The sequence below is a fragment of the Miscanthus floridulus genome, chromosome 16 (genome assembly GCF_019320115.1).
Source record: "Miscanthus floridulus cultivar M001 chromosome 16, ASM1932011v1, whole genome shotgun sequence".
NCBI lineage: Eukaryota > Viridiplantae > Streptophyta > Magnoliopsida > Poales > Poaceae > Miscanthus > Miscanthus floridulus.
In genome coordinates, this window is record NC_089595.1 from 118,062,044 (window position 1) to 118,087,343 (window position 25,300).

General features: G+C 45.3%; 1 protein-coding gene and 2 pseudogenes across 1 annotated transcript; 2 read left to right on the plus strand and 1 right to left on the minus strand.

The window, feature by feature from the left end:
- The first annotated feature begins 11,746 nt into the window (after positions 1-11,746).
- Positions 11,747-17,237, plus strand: LOC136512211 (probable protein phosphatase 2C 52; annotated as a pseudogene).
- Positions 17,238-20,155: 2,918 nt separating this feature from the next.
- On the plus strand, positions 20,156-22,450 carry LOC136513823 (probable polygalacturonase; annotated as a pseudogene).
- A 102-nt stretch (positions 22,451-22,552) lies between these two features.
- On the minus strand, positions 22,553-25,144 carry LOC136513822 (pentatricopeptide repeat-containing protein At4g01030, mitochondrial-like). The gene has a single exon (XM_066507798.1). It carries the CDS (start codon positions 25,142-25,144, stop codon positions 22,556-22,558), a length of 2,589 nt encoding a protein of 862 aa, XP_066363895.1. The 3' UTR covers positions 22,553-22,555.
- Between the last annotated feature and the right edge of the window lie 156 nt (positions 25,145-25,300).

A 25,300-nucleotide genomic window follows, 5' to 3' on the forward strand; every position in this document is an offset into this window, starting at 1 on the left:
GCCCGGTCTAGATTTATTACTCCACATGCTCATATTTCATGATAACATAAGTAACCAAAGATCCATTTAAAACCTGCAGGTGACAGGTAATCACCTGGCTAAGCATGACTAAGCATATCTAGTCATTTTCGAATTAAAACTGGTAACAAGGTAGATATGGAAAAACAAGGTTGGTAATGCACCAATTAGGTTTCCACTTAACTCCTAATCACTTAATGCAGTAACGGAAAGCAAAAGCGAATTTAATTTGTAAAACACAAGGTAGGGTTATATGCATCCGGGGCTTGCCTTCGTTGATGGAAAAGTCCGGCTCCTGCGACGTTACACAAGTATTCGATCCGACCTCAATAGACGGATTAACCTCCTCCACAACTTGATTAACTACCACGTGCTCACCTTCGTTCACTACACGTAGTAACAATGCCATGTTTAACATGATGCGAGATACAAAATATGATGCTCGATGATGGATGCCGATTAACAACTAATTAAACATATTCATAAAACTTATTTCAATTGAACTCAAAACTTTTGTAAAGGTTCATCACATGATAACTAAGTGGCAAAACAATTTTCATAATTTTTTTTTAATTAATTAAGCCTAGAAAAATCATGAAAACTCATTTATTAATTAATTGAGCAATTTTTATCACATTCAAAAATTACTGAAAAGTAACATTTAATATTTTTCCTAAATAATATACATCACAGAGAGGTCACACAAAAATTTTCATAATTTTTGGAGCTCTAAATAAATCTACACAAAAATAACAAATTACAGCACTATTCAATCATTTCTGAAAAAGGAAAAATTCCATTTTGAACTCACCCGCTCACACAAACAACTCGGAAAGAACCAGGAGTCACACAAACAACTCGGAAAAGAACCTGGAGCTCACACAAACAACTCAGAAAAAGAACCTAGAGCTCACACAAACAACTCGGAAAAGAACCTGGAGCTCACACAAACAACTCGGAAAAGAACCTGGAGCTCACAAAAACTACTCGGAAAAGAACCTGGAGCTCACAAAAACAACTCGGAAAAGAACCTGGAGCTCACAAAAACAACTCGGAAAAGAACCTGGAGCTCACAAAAACTACTCGGAAAAGAACCTGGAGCTCACAAAAACAACTCGGAAAAGAACCTGGAGCTCACCCCGAACGCACTGGAGCATAAAGCTGGATCAAAAGAGCAATGGATGAGTGGTTCGACGTGCACAGGAAGCACCAGTAGCTCACCCTAAACTCGATGGAGCAAAGAACAGGGCTGGAGAAGCAACGGTGAAGCAGGTCGACGATCCGAGCAACCACGGCGGAGCAAAACGTCGACGGTGGCGGTGCTCCGGCGACTGCGGTGGACAAAACTATCAAGAAACAAGGTATTAAGCACCACGGCATCGAGGCAAAGCTGGAGCTACGCCGAGCAAGGACAAATACGCACCGGAGAGCTCTGGCCACGGCGACACGCTCACGACGGCGGTGCTGCCGGCCGCGAGGAAGAAGAGCAACGAACGGAGGTTCCCGGCGAAATCAAGTAACCAAAACTGGCTGGCTGGGTGCACAAGGATCAGGCGAAGCTAGGACAGGCTTTGCTGGGACAGCAACGGCGCTGAATCGACGGTGAAAGCTCGACAGAGCAGCGGCGATGGCGACGGGAGAAAACAGAGAAGGGAAAACGAAGAACGACGACTGCACAGGCTTTATAGGACGGCCAGGAAGCAAAGAGAAACCACGCAGGGGCCTTTCCCATGCCAGCGCAAAGCCAAGGACGGCCACAGTCGCGTCTGGAAGCAGAAGGAAGATCGTGGACGGTGATTTGGCTTCCGCGGTTACTGTTCATCAGAATTACCAAACTGCCATTCGATTTAAAAATCCAAATTACTCCCAAATTTATGTAACAACTCAAAAATCTCCAAAAATAAAAGTTGTTCCAAATTTAAAGTTCTACAACTTTGCTTTTATAACCATACCCAAATTCGGTCTACATTTTGAAATGCAAATTTGAATTCGAAAAGGGAACATTTAAAGAATCTCGCCTTTTCAAATTACTTCAAATTTTTCTAAACAACTTTGAAAACTCCAAAAACAAACTTTGTATAACTTGACAAGCTCTACACTTTTGCTTTTAGGCTCAACCCCAAAATATGCTTAGATTTTGAAATGAGTTTTTCAGGGTAGGCTTTAAATACTGAAAAATCAAGGTTTTCTTGAAAATTCAAAATCCAAACCAAATTTTTAACTCAATTCAAACCATACAAGGCAACACTCATAACATAAATGTAGACTTGTTTTAGTGAATGCATATCAAAGTTTTCCATATAACCAAATGCTTTGCAATGCATATGATGACATGTCCTGTTTTAGTATTTAAACACCCGAGGTGTTACAGCAAGCTCTGCAGCGGCTGCAACTACAGCTGCTCTCACTGTATCTACATCTGGATACTTGCACTTCTTCATTGCAAGCTTCTTCGTTGTCTTGCCTTTTGCCTCAGAAGGCAGGTAAGGCGGGGGCCTCGGATCCTCATCACCGGGACCACCTCTGACATTCTTGACACGAGCCATCTGATGGAGCTAAAAAGAACAACTGCACTAACAAGAATTGACTGCCAACTATCACTTTCGAGGCTCAGCCTCGATCCATACTCGCGAGCCTGGCCCTGAGTTGTCTAACAACTGCCAAAGTGACCTCAACAACACTGACTCACTACACGATGGAATAGATTGGATATATGAATAATTTCAATATACATCTAAAGATATAAAACCGTAAGAAGCAAGCAATAGGTACGGAATTAGAAATGAGGGCTTGCTACCAGACGAACCGATGAACCAAAGAACAAGGAATGGATCACGGAGAACCACCAGGTCAGCACTGTGAAGCTAGGGTTAGGGTTCCAACGATGCAAAGCGGCACTGGATGGCACTAGCGGTGCTGGTATGACAATGGGGGAGCTATTGCAGGCAGCTAGGGCACAGTGGCTCTGTTGCTGGCATCGGTAGGGGCTCCGACATGGATTGGACGGTGGCACAGGCAGGTAGCGCTGGAGGCGGCGTAGCAGACAGCGTGGAGAAGGCACGGGTGTGGTGGTGCTGCATGGTGGCGCACGAGCGGCACTGGCGTAGGAGCAGGGCGACGCAATGAGCTATGGATTCAGCGGCTAGGGCACGATTGCGGCGATGTCGACACAGACGGTTGCTATGTGGATTTAGGCCATGGTGGTACGGCAGTTATATGGTTTCCCCATGACGGAATAGAAAAGGAAAGAGATAAGAGTTTGAATCCTGCACAATTTCTATTGACCGGACGTAGCCACCTAGAGTTCGATCGACTCTAGAGAGGTCCAAATCCCCTAGAGCCACGACCGAACACGTCTGATCACAACTGATCGGACACAGCTAGAGTCTAGTCCAACCTATCTCCATTGTCTTTGCTCGACCGGACACAGGAACGCCATCCGACCGGACGCTGGACTCCAGAGTCCGGTCACTCTATCACAACAACGGTTCACCTCCTGTGAACTGACCGGACGCTGGACTCTAGAGTCCGGTGCAGCGTCTAGTCACTCTTTTGCAGTAAATCTTCAAAGTTCCTTCGTGTCGCCTATTCCCAATCAAGTCCCAACTTTAATAAGATCCAAATAAACACCAATTGGGACTGATGTGAGTGACCTCTCTCAAACCCTCAAATTTTTCAAAGTATTTTGCCTTAGGCTATAATTCTTTTTAAGAAAATAGATAATAAAAGGGTGATTGAAGAGAAACGACAAAACAACATTTATGCATATGCAATGCAATACTTGAAAGTAAATCTAGTTGCTTGTCAAGTTTGATCAAAGGTTCAGCTTCTTCACACGCTTTACGGCGGTTATCTTAACCATGTTAGAAGAGCCCTATATGCATTACCAAAGATTAAACATGTCAGATCCTCATCACTGGGACCACCTCTGACATTCTTGACATGAGCCATCTGATGGAGCTAAAAAGAACAACTGCACTGACAAGAATCAACTACCAACTGTCACTTCCAAGGCTTGGCCTCGATCCATACTCGCGAGCTTAGCCCTGAGTTGTCTAACAACTGCCAAAGTGACCTCAACAACACCGACTCGCTGCACGATGGAATAGATTGGATATATGAATAATTTCAATATACATCTAAAGATACGAAACCATAAGAAGCAAGCAATAGGTACGGAATTGGAAATGAGGGCTTGCTACCTAATGAACCGGTGAACCGAAGAACAAGGAACAGATCACGGAGAACCATCGGGTCAGCACTGTGAAGCTAGGGTTAGGGTTCCAATGATGCAAAGTGGCACTAGATGGCACTGGTGGCGCTGGTACGACAATGGGGGTGCTGTTGTAGGTAGCTAGGGCACGACGGCTCTGTTGCTGGCGTCGGTAGGGGCTCCGATGTGGATTGGACGATGGCACGGGTAGGTAGCGCTAGAGGCGGCGCAACAGATGATGCGGAGAAGGCATGGGCGCGGTGCTGCTGCATGGTGGCGCGCGGGCGGCGCGACAAGCTGTGGATTCGTCAGCTAGGGCACAATTGCGGCAATGTCAGCGCGGGCGGTTGCGATGCGGACTTAGGTCATGGTGGTATGGTGGTTATATGAGGTCCCCGTGACGGAATAGAAAAGGAAATAGATAAGAGTTCAAATCCCGCACAATTTCTATTGACCGGACGCTCCGGTGCCAACGACCGGACGCTGCCACCCAGAGTCCGGTCGAGTCCAGAGAGGTCCAAATCCCCTGGAGCCGTGACCGGACGCGTCTGATCACAACTGACCGGACGCAACCAGAGTCCGGTCCAACCTGTCTCCATCGTCTTCACTCGACCGGACGTAGGAATGCCATCTGACCGGACACTGAATAGTAGAGTCCGGTCACTCCATCGCAACAACGATTCACCTCCTGTGAACTGACTGGACGCTGGACTCCAGAGTCCGGTGCAGCGTCCGGTCACTCTTTTCCAGCAAATCTTCAAAGTTCCTTCGTGCTGCCTGTTCCCAATCAAGTCCCAACTTTAATAAGATCCAAATAAACACCAATTGAGACTGATGTGAGTGATCTCTCTCAAACCCTCAAATTTTTCAAAGTATTTTGCCTTAGGCTATAATTCTTTTTAAGAAAATAGGCAATAAAAGGGTGATTGAAGAGAAACGACAAAACAACATTCATGCATATGCAATGCAATACTTGAAAGTAAATCTAGTTGCTTGTCAAGTTTGATCCAAGGTTAAGCTTCTTCACACGCTTTATGGCGGTTATCTTAACCATGTTAGACAAGCCCTATATGCATTACCAAAGATTAAACATGTTGTATATTACAATACAATGCAAGGGACAACACAAGCTCATTTTTTAGTGAAGTTGCTAAAATCAAGAACATTGAGCTCATTTCGCAATCGACAAAAAGTCACCTCATCTAGCGGTTTAGTGAAGATATCCGTTAATTGATCCTCGGTCCTTACACCTTCTAATGATATATCATTCTTTGCAACATGATCTCTAAAAAAGTGATGGCGGATATCTATGTGCTTGGTGAGAGAGTGTTGAACCGGATTATTTGCAAGTTTTACCGCACTTTCATTGTCGCACAAAAGAGGTACTTTTTCTAGAACTACACCATAGTCTAGCAAATTTTGTTTTACGTAAAGTATTTGTGCACAACAAGCACCCGTGGCAATGTATTCTGCTTCAGTGTGGACAAAGCCACACTATTTTATTTCTTGGAGGACCAAGACACAAGTGATCTACCAAGCAAATGGCACCCTCCGGATGTGCTTTTTCTATCAACTTTGCAACCGGCATAATCTGAATCAGAATAGCCAACTAATTCAAATCTAGCTCCTTTGGGATACCAAAGGCCAATGCTTGGTATGTGCTTAAGATACCTAAGGATTCTTTTAACGGCAATCAAATGAGTTTTCTTAGGATTAGCTTGAAACCTAGCACACATATACACACTCAACATGATGTCGGGCCTAGATGCGGTTAAATATAGCAAGCTATCAATCATAGAGCGGTAGAGAGTTTGATAAACCATGTTACCTCCCTCATCTAGGTCGAGATGTCTATTAGTTGGTATTGGTGTCTTGATTGGTTTACATTCATCCATTTTGAATCTCTTGAGAAGATCATTAGTATATTTCTCTTGAGAGATGAAAATTCCTTCTCTCATTTGCTTGACTTGAAAACCAAGAAAGAATGTAAGCTCTTCAATCATTGACATCTCGAACTCCTTCGACATCAATTCACCAAACTCTTTGCAAGAATCTTCATTTGATGATCCAAAGATGATATCATCAACATACACTTAACAAATAAAGATATATCCATCAAGTTTCTTGGTGAATAGTGTGGTGTCGACCTTTCCAATGGTGAAGCCCTTCTCAATGAGGAAGTCCTGAAGGCGCTCATGCCAAGCTCTTAGGGCTTGCTTAAGCCCATATAACGCCTTGGACAACCTATAAACATGATTAGGATATCTAGGGTCTTCACACCCGGGGGGTTGATCAATATAGACTAGTTCATTAATAAAGTCATTTAAAAATGTACTTTTCACATCTATTTGATATAGTTTCATTTCATGATGTGATGCATATGCAAGGAGGATACGAATGGCTTCTAGTCTTGCAACCGGTGCAAAGGTCTCTTCAAAATCCAACCCTTCAACTTGAGAGAATCCCTTTGCAGCTAGTCTTGCCTTGTTCCTCACAACAACACCTTGATCATCTTGCTTGTTGCGGAACACCCACTTTGTTCCAATGACTTTTGCACCTTGTGGTCACTCTTTAAGAGTCCAAGCTTCATTGCGGATGAAGTTGTTCAACTCTTCATGCATAACATTTATCCAATCCAGATCTTGAAGAGCTTCTTCTACCTTAGTAGGCTCAAAGCAAGAGACAAAAGAGTGATGTTCAATAAATGAAGCAAGCTTTTGAGATCGAGTCATTACTCCCTTTGATGGACTTCCTATGATGAGATCTTGTGGATGGCTTGTAGTAGAGGTAAATTTGTTCTATCAACCACTTGAGGGGGAGGTTGTGGAGCATCAACATCATGTGCTTATGTCACCATTTGCTCATGGGAGACATGAGTGTCTTTATTTTTTACTCTCCCATCTTTATCACCATCGTGTGGCACATTTAATGAAGAAGGTGAATTAATCACTTGCACATCATCTTCATCATCATTAGGCTTGATGTCTCCAACTGGAATATTCTTCATGGCCTCCCTCAAAAGTTCATCACCTATATCATCAAGATTCTCATGTGCTCCTTGGGAGCCGTTAGATTCATCAAATTTCACATCATATGTTTCTTCAACTAAGCCGGTGGCATGATTAAATACTCTATATGCTTTGGACTTTGATGAGTAACCAACAAGAAAAATAATATCACAACATCTTTGAAACTTCCATAGGTGTTGCGGCTTCTTGTAGATGTAGAATTTGCAACCAAACACCCTAAAGAAGGAGACGTCCGACTTCTTCCCATTGAGCAACTCATAAGGTGTCTTGCCAAAAAAACTTTTGAAGGAATAGGTGGTTGGATGCATAACATGCGGTGTTGATAGCTTCCGCCCATAGAACTTCGGGAGTGTTATACTCATCAAGCATTGTTCTTGCTAGTGTGATCAATGTCCGGTTCTTTCTCTCAACAACATCATTTTGTTGAGGAGTATATATTGCGGAGACCTCATGCTTGATCCCAACTTCATTACAATAAGCTTCAATGTTTGTGTTATCAAATTCTTTCCCATTGTCGCTTCTAATCTTCTTGAGCTTCACTTCAAACTCATTTTGTGCTCTCTTGGCAAACTTCTTGAAGCATGATGCAACTTCGGATTTATCATGAAGGAAGAACGCCCATGTATATCTTGAATAGTCATCAACGATCATAAGACAATAAAGATTTCCTCCCAAACTCTTGTATGTTGTTGGTCCAAATAAGTCCATGTGAAGGAGTTCTAGCACACTTGTGGTTGACATGAAAGCTTTTGTAGGATGAGTATTTGCAACTTGCTTGCCGGCTTGACATGCACTACAAAGCTTGTCCTTCTCAAACTTCACATCCTTCAACCCTCTCACCAAATTATTCTTCATTAGCTTCTTGAGTGAGCTCATTCCAACATGAGCAAGTCTTCTATGTCATAGCCACCCAAGTGTTGTTTTGGTAAATAGGCAAGTCTTTAAATTAGCATCTTCAGAGATAAAGTCCACTAATATATGTTGTTGTATCTAAATCCCTTGAATATCACTTGATCATCATCTTTCTTGGATACAACCACTTTCTTCTTGATAAATAGGCATTGAAAGCCAAGATCACACAATTGTCCAATGGATAGCAAGTTGAAGCTCAATGAAGCAACATATAGCACATTTGAGATTGAATGGTCATTTGATATTGCCACTTTGCCCAATCCTTTAACCTTGCCCTTTGAATTATCTACAAATGTGATTCTTTCTTGTCCATCTACTTCTTCATCTAGTGAGGTGAACATATGAGGATCACCGGCCATATGTTGTGTGCAACCACTATCAATTATCCAATGACTTCCACCGGTCTTGTAGTTCACCTACACACAAGAGATCAAGCTTTAGGAACCCAAACTTATTGAGGGCCCTTGACTTTCTCAACAAGTGACTTTGCAACCCAAATTTTCTTAGGCCTATTCTTGTTGGGAGGTCCTAAGAACATAACTTTCATCTTTCCACTAGAGTCCTTTCTAAGCATGTAATGAGCATTGAAAGCAAAAGGTCTAGCATGCTTGGACAAGGGTTGTGGTGGTGGAGTTTGGCACTTATGGGCAAAGTGGCCTTCTTGTCCATACTCAAAACATCTCTTTGGCTTTGGCTTTGACTTGTGTTGTTGTTGAGCTTGAGCCTTCTTTTCTTGGTTTGTCAAGTACCCAATGCCACTTCTATCTATCTTCATGACGGTGTTCATTAGTAGCTCACTTTGAAGATGCTTGCCTCTTGTGAACTTGCTCAATCCAATCTTGAGATGCTCTTTCTCCAACTTGAGCTTCTTGTTCTCTTCCTTGAGTGCATCATTATTTTTCTCTTCCTTGAGTTTCTTATTCTCTTATTTGAGCTTCTTATTCTTAAGAATCAAATCACCATCATGATCAAGAGTTTCTAGCATAATAGTGTTGTGGGTTTTGATCTCTTCAAGATCTTTCTTGAGCTTTTCATTATCATTCATGAGCTTGACATACTCATCATAATTATCGGTCTCAACCACTTGCTTGCCCTTGCTACTAGAACTTTGCTCAATGCTCTCAATGACCAAATCATCATATGATGTAGCTATATCAATCTTAACAACATCGTTAGTAGCATCATATGGCTTATTGGATAAAAATTCTTGAGCAATAACAAGATTATCATGATTAATCTTAAGATTGGTATATTCTTCTTTTAGTATATTATGGCTAGTGATGAACTCATTGTGTATCCTCTCAAGTTTATCATGTTTATCTTTAAGCTCTTTTTTAGAAGATTTGAGCTCCTTGAGTTTGGATTACATAGCATCATTTGCTTCTCTAAGCTCAACACTAGCCTTTTCGGTTATATCACATTTGGCTAAAAGAGAATCATTCTTAGCCTCTAGCTTGTTATTCTTAGCTCTAGTCTTTCTAATGATCTTAGTATATTGATTTAGCAATTTAACAAGATCATCATAAGAAGGTGATTCATATTCATCATCATCACTATCACTATTATCATTGTTAGTATGATCATCACCACTACTATCATCATCATTTGATACCTTGCGTTCACCTTTGGCCATAAGGCATAGGTGTGTAGAGGATGATGGTGGTAGTGTCGGTGAAGATGATGAAGAGTCAATCACAATGGCGGCCACCTTCTCATTATCACTATCATCATCGAATGAGCAACTTGATGAATCAATATCCGTAAGCCAATCACCAACGATGTATGCCTTGCCATTCTTCTTTTTCTTGTGGAAGTCCTTCTTCTTGTATGGCTTATTTTTCTTCTTCTTATCTTCTTCGTTACTTGAGTCATCTTTCTTGACCTTGTACTTGTTCTTGTACTTGTCTTTCTTAGGCTTTGTGCATTGGTGTGCTAGATGACCAAGTTCTCCACAATTGTAGCAATCCATCTCCGAGATTGGCTTCCTTCTAGAGCTAGTGAAGAACTTTTTTTCTTGCCATCAAACTTGATGCCGCTCTTATTAAGCTTCTTTAGCATCTTGGCGATTCTTCTCACCATGAGAGCAAGACTTGCATCATTAATTTCATCATCACTTGAGCTCTCATACTCAAGCCTTGCTTTGCCCTTCTCTTGACTAGCTTTGAATGCTAAGTCCTTGTCTTTCTTCTTAGTAGAGGATGAGCTATCTTGTGGTGTGATGTGCATGTACATCTCATGAGCATTGATCTTTTCCAAGATTTGTGTTGGTGTAGAGGTGGAAAGATCACCTTGATGAAGCACGATCACAATATACCCATATTTATCAATGGGAAGGACACTCAAGATTTTTCTTACAACATCGGATGGTTGCATTTGAGTAAGTCCAAGCCCATTGACTTCCTCTACAAGAATATTCAAGCGTGAGTATATTTCATTAGCACTCTCTTTAGGAAGCATCTCAAATGAATTTAGCTTTTTCATGACAAGATGATAGTGTTCCTCACGCTCGCTCTTTATTCCCTCATGGAGCGCACAAATGTCCGACCATAGTGTATGGACGTCTTTGTGGTTCCTCACCCGATTAAACACATCTTTGCAAAGGCCTCTAAAGACGGTGTTTCGAGCCTTTGCATTTCATTTTTTTGTAATTTACTTCATCACCTTGAAGGTGCGTGGGATCCCGAGGTTTTGGGAATCCTTGTGAGGCGGCTCTAAATATTCCAACAAAATTCATTGCAATTCTGTAAGAGAGAATTATTTCGTTTCAAAAAAAGAAAGAGATAGTTATTTTGTCCTAGAAAAAAGTTTGGCCTACTTTGTTGGCCTTTTTATTTTTGAACTTACCTATTTGGTCCGAAAGTGATCTTTAGTTACTTTGACTTCCGTTAGTTTTGGGACTTAACGTGCTAAATCAAGGGTCAAATAACGATTTTGCCCCTGAGTGAAAAATGAATTAGTTAGTTAATGAACTTAATTGGTATGATGGTGAACATATACAGGTGCACTATATATGTTTCGTAGTTTTTGAAAACTTACAACTTTTGCAGAATTCCTATGGCACCATGTTTTGTTTCGTATAAGAAAATGGGCAGAAACTGACAGGGACAGGCTGATCACATGGCATGACGCAACAGTACCTTGTGCAGTTGGGCCGTCTCTCGACATTCCTGATGTATGGCTCATACGTAAATCCCGGCCCACACAAATCACCCAGTTTTTTTTTTTTTTTTTTTGACAAACACACATTTTACCCCTTGACGCCTCCAGCAGGCGCCGCGGATCCCGTGGGCAACCCCGGCCACGCCGCCCTGACGCTCCCAACCAAACGCAGTACTCCTGTGTCTCTTACACCTGGACCCCATGGCTCACAGTCCCACACGTCAGTCCCGAGTTTCCCACACCCCACCCGTCGCCCGAGTCCCAGGTGCTCACGCCTCGAGCCGCGTACGCACATATAAAAAAGCAGAAAATAAATAAATAGTTAGATCAAACAAAACGATTATAACAATTATATTAATACGTATTATAATATAATATTTATTAGAAAAGAAGAGAAGGGTGGGAGGTGGTGCTGGGCGCTTCTGTCTTCTCCTCTTCTTCTCTTCTCTCAGGAGGAGCGCCAGCGGCAGGCTTCATCCGATCTCTCACCTCACCTCTCTCCCTCCCCCGATCACTCCCCTCCCTCCCCTCCAGCTCACACCCACCGCCCCACACCTCCCACTCAAATCCAGGGACCAGGGCCATCGCACGCAGATCCACCGCCTTCCCGATCCGGTCGCCTCCGCACCCGCCCGATTGGATCCCGCAGGTGAGCCCCCGTCCCCCCATTGGCCCCGGCGCGCCGTGCTCGCTTCGCATCTGATGCTGCTGCTGCTGCTCATGCTCATGCTGCTAGGGTCTGTGCCCGCCGCGAGTTAGATGGTTTGCGATGGTGCCGTGAAGGACCAGGACCAGGACCAGGACCAGGAGACCGCGGCGGCGAGCACTGCGTCGGCGGCATCGGTGGTGGCGGCGTCGGAGGCGTCTCCCGCGCCGGTGGTGGTGGTGGTCAGCGCGAGGCCCTCGGCGAGGCCGACGCCGCACGACAAGCGCCTCGGCGTGCGCCACCCCTTGAAGCACCGCCGGTTCCGTGCCGGGGGGAAGATGATGGTGGGGCCCGGAGGGGTGCCGCCTGCTCACGCCGTGCCGGAAGGCGAGGAGCAGGAGGAGGAAGAGGAAGAGGAGGAGGGAGCCAGCGAGGTGGAAGAGGAGGAGTTAGTGGATGCAGAGGCGGAGCAGGCCTTGTCCGCGGAGACAGCGATGCGGGGCGCTGAAGTGGAGGTGTCGTCCGCGCCGGCGGCAGGGGTGCAGGAGATGGAGGTGGAGGTGGAGGGCGGCGAAATGGAGGTGAAGGACGGAGGAATGGAGGTGTCGCCAGAGCCTGCCGTCGCTGTGGGGGGCACTGAGTTGGAGGCCCATCCGGACGAGGAGGACGAGGTCTCGTCCGTCGCTGTGGCAAGAGGGGAGACGAAGCAGGAGGCTGCCTCTCCTCCTCCTCCTGCTGCTTCTGCCGTGCTAGCTGTGGAGGCTCCCAGGGAGATGGATCAGGATGGGGAGAGGGCGGAGAAGGAGAAGAGGGACAAGGAGAGGGAAAGGCAGAAGGAGCGGGAGAGGGTGGATGAGGTCGGCTACATGAGCGGAGGATGGAAGAGGTAACGCTTGCTGCCCAATGCCCTTCTTTGCAGCTGACGTCTCAGACGATCGGTTCTATTGGCGGTCTCATTGGTTCATTTAATTTAGATCTGCCATGTAGCTTGCATGCGGACAAGATCAAATAGTCTATAATACACTAAATGAAATAGATGTTGGCGCTTTTAGCGTTTCAGATAGTAGTCGAATGCGCATTCTCCACTGTAGCTTCCTGAGAACCATCTTATCCAGAACTGTATTTAGAATGGTAGCTTGGTGGTTATCCTTGTTTAATTTTAGTTTTTATGAGCTGGTGTGCTAACAAATTCCACCATAACGGATGCTAATTCTAATATGGTGCCATGCAAATAAGAAAATAGCTTTAACTGTAATATACACCACTTCTAAATTAGTAATCCATAGTTTCTTGTTTCAAATGGTTATATGAAAGGGCAGCAATCGTCACTAAAAATGCACCCAACGTGGCTTGTGGGTCCTTATAAGCATAAATATCACATCGGTTTCCATATTTACAGTTGCACATAGTTCCAGTAGACCATGACCTCAAGCTTACAGAAGATTTTGAGAGAGCTCCCAAATTGTAATTTGAGCCACTATTAGAAAGCAGCACCCAAAATAATTGTTGACAAGCATAATGTATTAAAGTTCTGCTAACTGCTAGTTAGTTCATAGCACATTATGTCATCAGGAACAAAATCAAATGCGGAAACTGCTGCATATCATACTAAAACTATGCTCGTTGTGTAGCACATCATGAATTTGATGCATCACTTTTTTCTTCATAAGTCAAACTACAGATTGATCTAAAATGCTAGCTCGACCACTCTTTTCATATGTTGAGGTAAAAAAATAGACGTGGTGCTAATACATGATTTTGTTTATACCTGTATCCCTGAGATGCTGGTACACCATCCATGTCACCATGTGCTTGATTGACGTCGTGTCTATGAGATTTTGACGTTTGTCATAGTACAACATGCTCAAGAGATTTCTGACTTAACAAAGGCAAATTAATTAAAGACATCATGAGGGTGAACATCTTACGTTACATGCATGACAACAAAATACAAATTAGAAACTAGTTCTTAGTAAGTCATTATTGTTTTCAGATTCTGTATTAATCATGACAAATGCCTCTGTCAAATCCTGACCTTATTGTTGTTTCGAATATGAATTTCTCAACTAAGTATGTAAGAAATAAATGACAGTTCTTAGTATCAAGTTGTTCATACAATTTTGTCCGTTCTATCAATAAGACACAATGATATGTATAGTTTGCTTTTCTGTTCGAGGAGGAGCCATTTGTTGATAATTACTAGCTAGTTTTTATATATCAGAACCTATTAGTGATTTCATGATAGATATGTGCGATTTTTTGTCAATAATATATTGACAATAAGTCTTGTTCGTGTTTGACTGATTTGCAGTGTTGATGGAATGCTGAATTGTGGATATTCAAGTTTTAGAGGAAAAAGGGCAAGCATGGAAGATTTCTATGATATAAAATCATCTAAAATTGATGATAAACAAATAAATCTCTTCGGAATTTTTGATGGTTAGAGATTTGTTCTTCTAGACTTCCTGTTGTCTCTCAGTGCATCTATCTAAAGCATTTATATTCTCGCAGGTCATGGCGGTTCACGTGCTGCTGAGTATTTGAAGGAGCACTTGTTTGAGAACCTCATGAAACATCCGGAGTTCATGACAAATACAAAATTAGCAATAAGTATGATATTGCACATAGCATTTACAGTTATCATTGACCGTTAAGTCCCCCAGTCGTCACCTGATTAATGGCAACCTGCAGGTGAAACATATAGGAAGACCGATTCAGAGTTTTTGGATGCTGAAAGGAATACTTATAGAGATGATGGGTCAACGGCATCAACAGCAGTGATGGTTGGTGACCATCTTTACGTGGCAAATGTTGGAGACTCAAGGGCTGTTATATCAAAGGCTGGCAAAGGTGCTTTTATTTGGAAATTATCTGCCACTTAGATGAAAATGATTTGGTTCATTGAGTATTTGTGATTGCTGTCTGTTTCCAGTTTGTCAGCATGTAGAGTCTTCTATATCAGAAATTTAAGAGATGAATCATTGCATATTTAGTACCATTAGTGACTTCGGACTTTGTTTATACTGATTGATATGATACTACATTATGATTTATAAAGTTTTCTAAGCTGGTCGTTGTGTAAAAAGTTGAAAAATTTGTGAGAAACATGTTGCTCAGTATGTCACCTTCAATAAAACATTACAAATGAAATCAAAATTACATGCCTTAGGGCGGATGGATTTTTGCTCGAATTAGTTTTTGAGAACGTAATTTTTGTGAAGAATACTGTATTTATAGTAAAATATTATTGCTCTGACCAATTAAGTGTTCGGTTTCTAAGTGAATCGCTTGTTGGGCATGTATCAAGTTATTTCACACAGCATAATATGGATATAAACTCAAAATGGTGCGAGTAATTCTTAATGGTATCATGGGCACCATTATTTCTCTTCCTGTATCCTTGGGATATCTGTATTGCTGTGGCAGGTCTTGTCTATAATCCAGATGTATGTTGAACTGTTTGTAAAACATCGTGTTGCCTCCTTTTCACAGCTATTGCGCTCTCTGAAGATCACAAGCCGAACAGAAGTGATGAGAGAAAACGAATTGAGAGTGCTGGTGGGATAGTTATGTGGGCTGGTAAGGTCTACAATAACCACACCAAGTACACTTACATGTTTCATGATTCAACAAAACGATCCTTGGCATGATCTTGTATTCTTGTTGCTCATAGTGGCAAGTTGACTTCTACAGGAACTTGGAGGGTAGGTGGGGTACTTGCGATGTCTCGGGCATTTGGCAACCGTCTCTTAAAACAATTTGTTATTGCAGACCCTGAGATTCAGGTAACTTGATCTGCACCTTATTTTAATACTGATGTTTCATGTCTTATATGTAATCTGTGGCATTGTAGGCCTAATCTGTTCACGTTTTTTTTTTTGGGTCAGGAACAAGAAATAAATGATGAGTTGGAGTTCCTAATTATAGCTAGTGATGGGCTGTGGGATGTGGTTCCGAATGAGGTTAGTTTGTGATATACATCTCTGACCTATTTAGAGGCGTGGATATCACTTCTTTTGTGCTTTCTTCGTGAGCATCTGCAGTAGTGGAGTAATTCTAACTTTTGTTGGGCCTTTGGAGCTTAGATGGATCTATGGCCTGAAATATAAAATTATAGATTATTGTAATTGTGTGTGATGTCCTGATAAGCAAAGGGTTTCATTGTCTCTCCATGAACACCTTACCCCCCCCCTCCTCTTTTGTCCTCTTTTCCCTGCTGCATTTTAAGCATTTACAGCAACCAATCTATACGTTCTACTACCTCCATTTTGCATAATATCTAGAGGCACAAAAGTTATGCAAATTCTTGGCAATTAGAGTGATTCTTTGTTGTATTGGCTAGAATAACTACTATTGTATAAAAAGCGCATAAATTTGATTGTATTTTATTAGACAGTCTTTCAAATATTATGCTATAATCGTTTGAAAAATTGAAGGGCGGGCCTGGTGCAAGCGGATAGAGTCTTACCGCCTGTGACCGGAAGGTCCCGGGTTCGAGTCGCAGGTCTCCTCGCATTGCACAGGTGAGGGTAAGGCTTGCCACTGACACCCTTCCCCAGACCCCGCACAGAGCATGGAGCTCTCTGCACTGGTTACGCCCCTTTAATCGTTTGAAAAATTGTTTGAGTGGATTTTTTTCAGATATAAAAAGCGCCCTCATGTTTGAGTGGAATTTTTTTTGGCTTGGCTGTAATCGTTTGCACATTGTAGAAACAAAATTGTAGGTATCTTAGTGTGTTTTCAGAACAATAGGATCTGAGCTTGTTTTCAACTGCTGGCATTGATATCTGAGTGTGTTGTATGTTGAGGTGGTTTAAGCGTGTAGCTTTTTTGGTGGTTTTGCGGTGTTGCCTCACCTGCAGAGCCCTTGGTGCTCAGAGGATGTTGGTATTGTGTGCGTTAGTATTGTTTGAATGTACTGCTGTGACGATCCTTGCTGTAAATGAAATTCGGGTTTCTCGTGTCGGGAAAAAATATCTAGAGCTTCCCTTACTGGGCGTCTTGCTAATGGTGCATTCAATCCTTCTTATGATACTTGACTGACCAGTGTCATCTTGTTCGCGCAGGATGCGGTTTCACTTGTGAAGATGGAGGAGGAACCCGAGGCAGCAGCCCGGAAGCTGACAGAGACCGCGTTCTCCCGCGGGAGCGGCGATAACATCACGTGCATCGTGGTGAAGTTCCAGCATGACAAGCCGGGCATCAGTGGCAGGCTGGCAGCGGCGATTCCCCCTCCTCGTCTCCAGGCGACAAGAGTTGATTCCATTTGTTGCTTGGTTATACGTGTTGTTGGGGTCCTTTTACCTTGAGCCGGATTTTGCTGGCCCCATCCATGGTGGCCCCCGCGGCTGGTACTTAAGAAAAGGAGTTGATGTTCGTTGCCTGTCTATATATGCCCTTAATTTTGGTTCTCCGGTCAGTAGGGTTACCGGTGGCAGTGCTGCCCATTTGCATGTTTATCGTCTGTTCATCATCCTATACGGCCTTGCTGTAGACTTGTAGTTGCTGTTGTATCGATGAGAGTTACTAAATGCTGGGTCCATATTGGGATGTCCCCGGACCGATCTTCTATCCAATCCAGCCGATTGCTACTGGGGCAGGGCCGCTGGGCTGAAGAACCATCATGTTGCTCTGCAGAGCAAGATCCGTAGGATGTGCAGTGCAGGATACTGAAAGAATGCAATTCTTGCTTTTCCAGAAGTTAAATAGTCTGTACTTTGGCTCAAAATTATATCATGTGCGTTATTATTATACCTCCACTGCACTGCATGTTTCTGCGCTTACAGATCCAAGTCCTTACACAGCCAAGGCCCTATTTAGTTGGCGAAATTTTTTGGGAAATGATAATGTAGCACTTTCATTGTTATTTGGTAATTAGTGTTCAATCATAGTCTAATTAGGCTTAAAAGATTCGTCTCGTGAATTTCGTCTAAACTGTGTAATTAGTTTTATTTTTTATTTATATTTAATGCTTTATGCATGCGTCCAAAGATTCGATGTGACAGAGAATCTTAAAAAATTTTACAAAATTTTGGGAACTAAACAACCACCAAGGACGAACGTTCAGTAAAAAAAACGTGGTGGTGGTCACTGCCCAAAAGCCTCTCAGAGATCTGCAGCTGGGCAAGATCTGCAGCTGCGATGATGCAGCAGGGTTGCAGGCTACAGCGTTTCAGTAATAGGGGCACATGGTTCATTAACCTTACTGATTTTCATGGCTAGGGAGTAGGGATCGACGGGCACCCACAGATATGAATGTGGGCATCCGTGCACGGTGCATTCTCGGTAGTTCACTGTAGAGAATTTGCCACTAGCAGGTGGGCCTGATGCTCATCAGCCTCACCAACCAGTGTCCGTTGAATCGTTTTTTTTTTTCACAATAAAACAGCATCAACCGACTTATAAACTAGAGAAACAATCAAGTGAACAGCATGAGTCGACTGCAGAGGAACTATCTCACTTACCGGTGAGTCTCTTTACTGTTGAATGGTGAGGAACTGCAGGCGCTTGGCGAGATCAAAACATTCTTCTGCTCTGTGCTATCTAGCATCCTTGAGAACTTGTGGCAGCGTGCTGGAATATTTAGTTAAATACTTCATCAATTCTAAATTCTAAGTCATTTTTTTATATCTAAACATAATACATATCTATATGCATAACAAAAATTATGTAGCTTGAAAGATAAAATGACTTGGAGCAACTTGAAGAGCCTCTATATTATAACTAATTGATAGGATTAAAGATTTTTGGTAAAAAAACAATCTCCGGTAGCTTCTTTAATTAGATCTCTAAATATAGAGAACATGGATGACTCTCTAGAGCGCGCATAAGATATAGAGAAGTTGTCGGAGATAGAAAGATATAGAAAACTGATTTTTATATAAATACCTTTCTAAACGATGATTTAGAGAATGAACATCGTATACAACAGAGTAGTTAAATATATTATGGTAGTTGGTTTAACAATTAAGACCATAAATGATCGGGCTACTTCTTGTTGGGCACATGGCGGGGAGCAGCAGGTGCTGCATGCAACCATGCAAGTAAGGTGACTTTAATCCCCTTGCTTAGCAGAACAACCATCTGAGCGGGCCCGTACAACTACATGCAGCAGCACGACGGATTTGGTTTCAGTAACGGCGCTTGAATCACGGCAGCAATGGCCGTTGGAGCACGGTGGTTTGGCTTCGTATTTGGACCACGTCTACCATTGTACGCGGTACCGTCTGTATTTATTTGTACCATCACTGCACGTCTGCACTTGCACAGAAAGAAAACTGGTACTGTAAATAAACTGTAAAAGACGTGAATGCACTGCGGGATGTAAATCCGACCCATAATAACTACAACTACACATTTTGCTTTTTTCAAGAAGTCATTTTTTAAAAAACAAATAAATACAAAATATACTAACATTTATGATGTCTAATAGGTATATTAAATTAATAATGATTTTTATAATAAATATATTAATGTTGATAATATTTTATATACAATTTAGTCATCAAACTAAAAAAAGCTAGAGGTGAAGTTATTTTGGTCTACTATTAACGTGAGACAGATAGAGAGTTTACTCCCAATCCCATTAAATGTTTGGACACATGTATGGTGTATTAAATATAGACTAAAAAATAACTAATTGCATAGTTTACGACTAATTTGTGAGATGAATCTTTTAGGCCTAATTAATCCATGATTTGATAATGTGGTGCTACGTTAACACATATGCTAATGACGGATTAATTAGGCTTAACAAATTCGTTTCGCGGATTACTACCGGATTCTGTAATTTATTTTTTACTAGGGCCTTGTCCGAACATCCCATAAGACACCCCATGTAGGCTCCGTTCGCGTGCCCTTAAACCCGATTTGATCCGCTTCTTTTTTCATCCGAAATAATATTTTTCTCTTACAAATTCCTCAAAACCATCTAAATTCCTCCACAACCATACCAGCCAAACATCCCCCGTAATACTCGACGTGACACCCAAAATTTTAGCCCTCGATTTAAACAGGGCCTTATTCTGGAACTGGGAATGGACGACGACTGTGTTCTGTCCTCTGGATCCTACACAAGCCATGGGGCCGACGCCAGCTCACACACACAGGCTCTCTTCGTCTGCCGACGCTGGCGTGCCAGTGACCAGTGTTCTACTGCCACCGCCACTGCCACTGCCATCCTCAAGCACAGGGGACCAACCCATGGCGCTGTGAGCTTGTCAATTGCAGATGCAGGCAAAACAACAACCGCATTTACATCCACCCAGAAGCAGGGACGCAGCAGCTTTTGCGCCTTGTACTCTCCTGCTCGTCGCCTCCTTCCTCCCCGCTTCACCGCCACCGCAACAAGCCAAGCCACTAGCGCGCCTGCGCCAAGAAAGAGGGATGCCGCCGGCGCTGCGCCTGCTCGCGGCGATTGCTGCTGCTGCTGCTGCCGTCGTCGGCGGGGGCGCAGGAGACGTGCTGGTCGGGGCCGGCGCCGCGGCGCGGGGCGTGGATGTCCGTGGCCAGCTTCGGCGGGCGCGGCGACGGGCAGACGCTCAACACGGGCGCGTTCGCGCGCGCCGTGGCGAGCATCGAGCGCCGCCGGGGCGCGCGGGGCGGCACGCTGCTGTACGTGCCGCCCGGGGTGTGGCTCACGGGCCCCTTCAACCTCACCTCCCACATGACGCTCTTCCTCGCCCGCGGCGCCGTCATCCGGGCCACCCAGGTACGGCCATTGCTTCTTCTTCTTCTTCGCCATGCCTTGCTACCATCGAGCTAAGCCTGTGTGGAGCAGGACACGTCGAGCTGGCCGCTCATCGACCCGCTGCCGTCGTACGGGAGAGGACGCGAGCTGCCTGGCGGGAGATACATGAGCTTGATCCACGGCCATGGTCTCCAAGACGTCTTCATCACAGGTTCTTCCATACACTGCCACCCTGCCACTCCTCCATCACTTGCTGAAAGTTCATCGTTCTGGGACAGGTGATAACGGCACCATTGACGGCCAAGGCAGCGTGTGGTGGGACATGTGGAAGAAGCGTACGCTGCCCTTCACGAGGCCGCACCTGCTGGAGCTCATGTACTCCACCGACGTCGTCGTCTCCAACGTCGTCTTCCAGGACTCGCCGTTTTGGAACATCCACCCGGTTTACTGCAGGTGAGCACTGCGAATGGATCGCCTGTCGTTACAAAGAGGGAGGGGAGCCATCATTTTTCAGTCCAACTGCTATAGCTTGTTTTTGCCTGTTCCTGTTCCACAGCCAGCAGGGCTTCAGCTACCGCCTTGACAGGCTACAGCAGTAGTTTCAGGAACAAACATTAATTAAGCAATAAAATTAGCATGAAAGTCGATACACAACTTACAGACATCTGGTTAACTGAACACTGATGTTGATCCCAATGTCAGCCAGACAGTTAAAAGGGTAACCACAGCCCTTCTAAATGAGCGTTACTTCACTTCATGTGTGTGTTTGCAGCAATGTAGTGATAGCAAACGTTACTGTGTTGGCACCACATGACTCCCCAAACACTGATGGAATCGATCTAGGTAATAGACGCTTCACTTGCTTTGTAAATAAATCTGAGCAAAATTTGTGTATTCCTGACAATTAATGAAGTTACATCTGCATTATCGTGCACCTGCAGATTCAAGCAGCAATGTCTGCATCGAGGACTCCTACATTTCCGTGGGTGACGACCTGATTTCCATCAAGAGTGGCTGGGATGAGTATGGCATTGCTTTTGGCCGTCCAAGCTCCGGCATCACCATCCGGAGGATAACCGGGTCCGGGCCATTTGCTGGCTTTGCGGTTGGAAGCGAGACCTCTGGTGGCGTGGAGAACGTCCTTGTCGAACACCTGAATCTCTTCAGCATGGGTGTTGGGATCCATATCAAGACCAACTCAGGAAGGGGAGGATTCATCTGGAACATCACCGTCTCCGAAGTGACCTTGAATGGAGCTCGGTACGGTTTGAGGATCGCCGGTGATGTTGGGGGCCACCCTGATGCATCCTACAACCCAAGTGCGCTTCCTGTTGTCAACAGCGTGATGATTAAGAATGTTTGGGGTCAGAACATCCGGCAAGCTGGGCTGATACGGGGCATCAGGAACTCAGTTTTCAGTAACATATGCCTCTCAAATGTAAAGCTCTATGGCAGTGCGTCAATTGGGCCATGGAAATGCCGATCCGTCAGTGGCGGTGCAATTGATGTGCAGCCATCACCATGTACAGAGCTGGCTAGTGCATCTGAGACAGGTTTCTGTACAAGTTAGCTCTGATTCTGCCAAGTGAATCTTGTTATTCTCAGTTTCACTTAGGCATAGAAATTCTCCTATAGCAATAAAGATGTCAGCATTTCTCCTTTTTGTTCAGCAGAAATGGTTACTGATTAACTGGAACTGTAACGGAACCAATGATCCGTGGTGATCCGTTGATTCATTACCTTGTTCATTCACAGGGATAGTCAGCGCTTTTGTTTCTTGGCAAACTCTTCTGCAATTCAGCTGTCAGGTCTGATTGAATGGAATTACATCTTCAATCTACTATTTGCAGAGGATAATCCAACATTTTACATTATATGCCATTCATTATTTACGAGCAATCATTGCAAGAGCATTTCCCATCTGTAAAATGGTGAAACCTATCGGCATCTCGAAGAATAATTTGCCGGTCGCATAGAGCAGAGATATGCTTGGCCACCTCATGGCAGTCATTGCACATCCTGGTGTTCTTGATCACCCTGATGGGCACCCTGCTTGCGTCTGAATGGATCAACCCATAAGTGATAGCTAGCTTCTCAGTATGGCTCAGCAGCAGCTTCTCCTTCTCTTCTTCTGGAACGTTATACACTATGCAGCTAGTGTCTGGCACATATCCTGCCTTTCTGATCTGAAAAACCAAACGATTCAGTTCTTCATATATCTCTGCAGTATCTGGATGTGGCTTCCCCTCGACTTCAAATACATGGATACTTTGCTCAATCTGTATCCAGCTCCACCCAGGTCGAGTATCCAGTGCTCTTGCTTTCATTGCATACTTGAGGCTCTCAGCTTCATCAAACATCTGTTCATGTTCGTACAAGTTCACCATCTGCAAGTAGTTGGCTGAATTGTAAGGCTCTAGTTTGAACAATTTCCTTGCAGCTGCCTCGGCAAGAGCAAGGTTTCCATGTACTCCACAACCGGTTAGAAGGGCTCCCCATAAGCTAGCTGCTGACTTGAATGGTGACTTATTGATGAAGTCCATTGCTTCATCGAGGTAACCGCACCTTGCCAACAGGTCAACCATGCAGGCATAGTTCTCAACTGTTGGTGTCACGCCATATCTGCTTTCCATGCTATCGAAATACCCCCACCCTTCAGTAATCAACTCCATGGATCTGCAAGCGGTAAGCAGTGCTGTGAAGGTTATACTGTCTGGCTTCAGTCCTGAATCGCACATGTCGTGGAACAGCACTATTGCCTCGCGGCCCTGCCCATGGGCTGCCAGTCCAGTGAGCATCGCATTGCAAGACACCAAATTATTCTCCTGAATCCTTTCGAATATCCGCTTTGCACTTGCCAGGTTTCCCGACTTTGAATACATGTCAATTAGTGCTGTTCCAACAACCATGTCATGATCATACGCTCTTCGCAGAGCAAAACAATGCAGCTCCTTCCCTTTCTTCAGCAAAGCAAGCCCTGCGCAAGCCCTCAGCAAGACCGACATGGTAACCACGCTGGGCTGGACATGGTCCTTCTGCATCTCATTGAAGAAGTAGAAGGAATCTTCATAGTCTCCATTATGGCAGCTCCCAGAGATCAGCGAAGTCCAAGAAACCACATTGGGTGTCAAACCAATCGCCTTGATCTGCCGGAGCAGCAGCACAGCCTGTGAACTCAGACCGTTCATCGAATAACCATTGATCAGCCCGTTCCAAGTGGTTACATCAGGATCAAGCCTGTTCCTCTTCATCTCCTCCACAAGGTCCAGTGCATGGTTAAACTGACCAGCGTTCGCGTACCCTGCAACCAGTGAGTTCCATGTGGTGATGTTCCTAAGCTCCAGCGTGTCGAACACCTTCTGGGCATATTCGAGGCAGCCGCACTTGGCGTACATGTCAACGAACGCCGTCCCAGTGTACACGTCCGGCTCGAGCTGGTGCCTGAGGAAGAAGCAATGGGCTTCCATGCCATGGGCAAGCAGCCCCAAGCTGGCCACAGACTTGAGCAGGCTCGACATGGAGCTGGAGTCCGGTCGCAGCCCCTGATCCAGCATGCTCCGAACAACGCCGAACGCTTCCATGACGCGCCCATGCCGCGCGCAGCCGGACAGCACGGCATTCCACGTCGCGAGGCTGGGCTCGAGGTCGAGCCGGCCCGACCTCGCCATGCGCTGCGCGAGGTCCAGCGCGTCGTCCACGAGCCCGAGGCGCGCGCAGCAGACGACGACGACGTTCCACGCGACGGGCGGCGCGTCCTCCGTCTCGAGCACCCGCCTGGCAGCGCCCACGTCCGCGCTCTCGGCGTACATGCCGGCGAGGAAGCCCGGCACAAGCGGGTGCGCGGCGACGTGGCCCGCCTTGGCGGCGTGCGCGTGCACGGCTTGCCCCCCGCGCGGCGCCCCCGCGCGGCCGCACGCGTGGAGCGCCCGCGCGCACGCGTACCCGTCGGGAGCCACCCCGCGCGCACGCATCTCCCCGAACGCGGCGATCGCCTCGCCCCACTCCTCCGCCTCGGCGAGCATGGCGACGCGCTTGTTCCACAGCACCGCGTCATCGTCGTCGTCGCCCTCCTCCTCCTCCGCCGCTGTCGCCTCCTGGAGCAGGCGCCGGGCCGAGGCCCCGCGGCCCAGGCGCACGAGGAGGTCGGCGAGCGCGCACGCGACACGCGGGTCCCGCGCGTGGCCCGCGCGGACGGCCAGAGAATGCAGCTGCGGCGCGACGCGACGCGCCGCGGAGACGCGCTCGGTGTCCTCGTCACCGTGGAGGAGCTCCGCGCACTGCCGCAGGAGGGAGACCAGGAGCCGCCCGTCGCGGAAGGAGTCCACGCCTCGCAGCGCCTCGGCGAGCGAGCCGCCTTTGAGGAGGAGGTGAGGCGGAGGGGAGTGGGCGTGGTGGAGCGGCTGGGGTGGAGGTTTGGCATGGTGGTGGTGGTGGGTGGGCGGCGTCGGGAGCGAGAGGGAGATGGCTTGCGCGGCCATTGGAACTTGGAAGGTAACTGCAAAAGAACGACGATTTGTTTTGCGGTGCGGATAAGGGGATTAAATATCTGAAGAAAGGAAATGTTATTAGAAGTGGGCCTGGGCCGGCACATACGACTCGGCGGCCTTGTACACAAACTTTGATGGCCCAAAAAA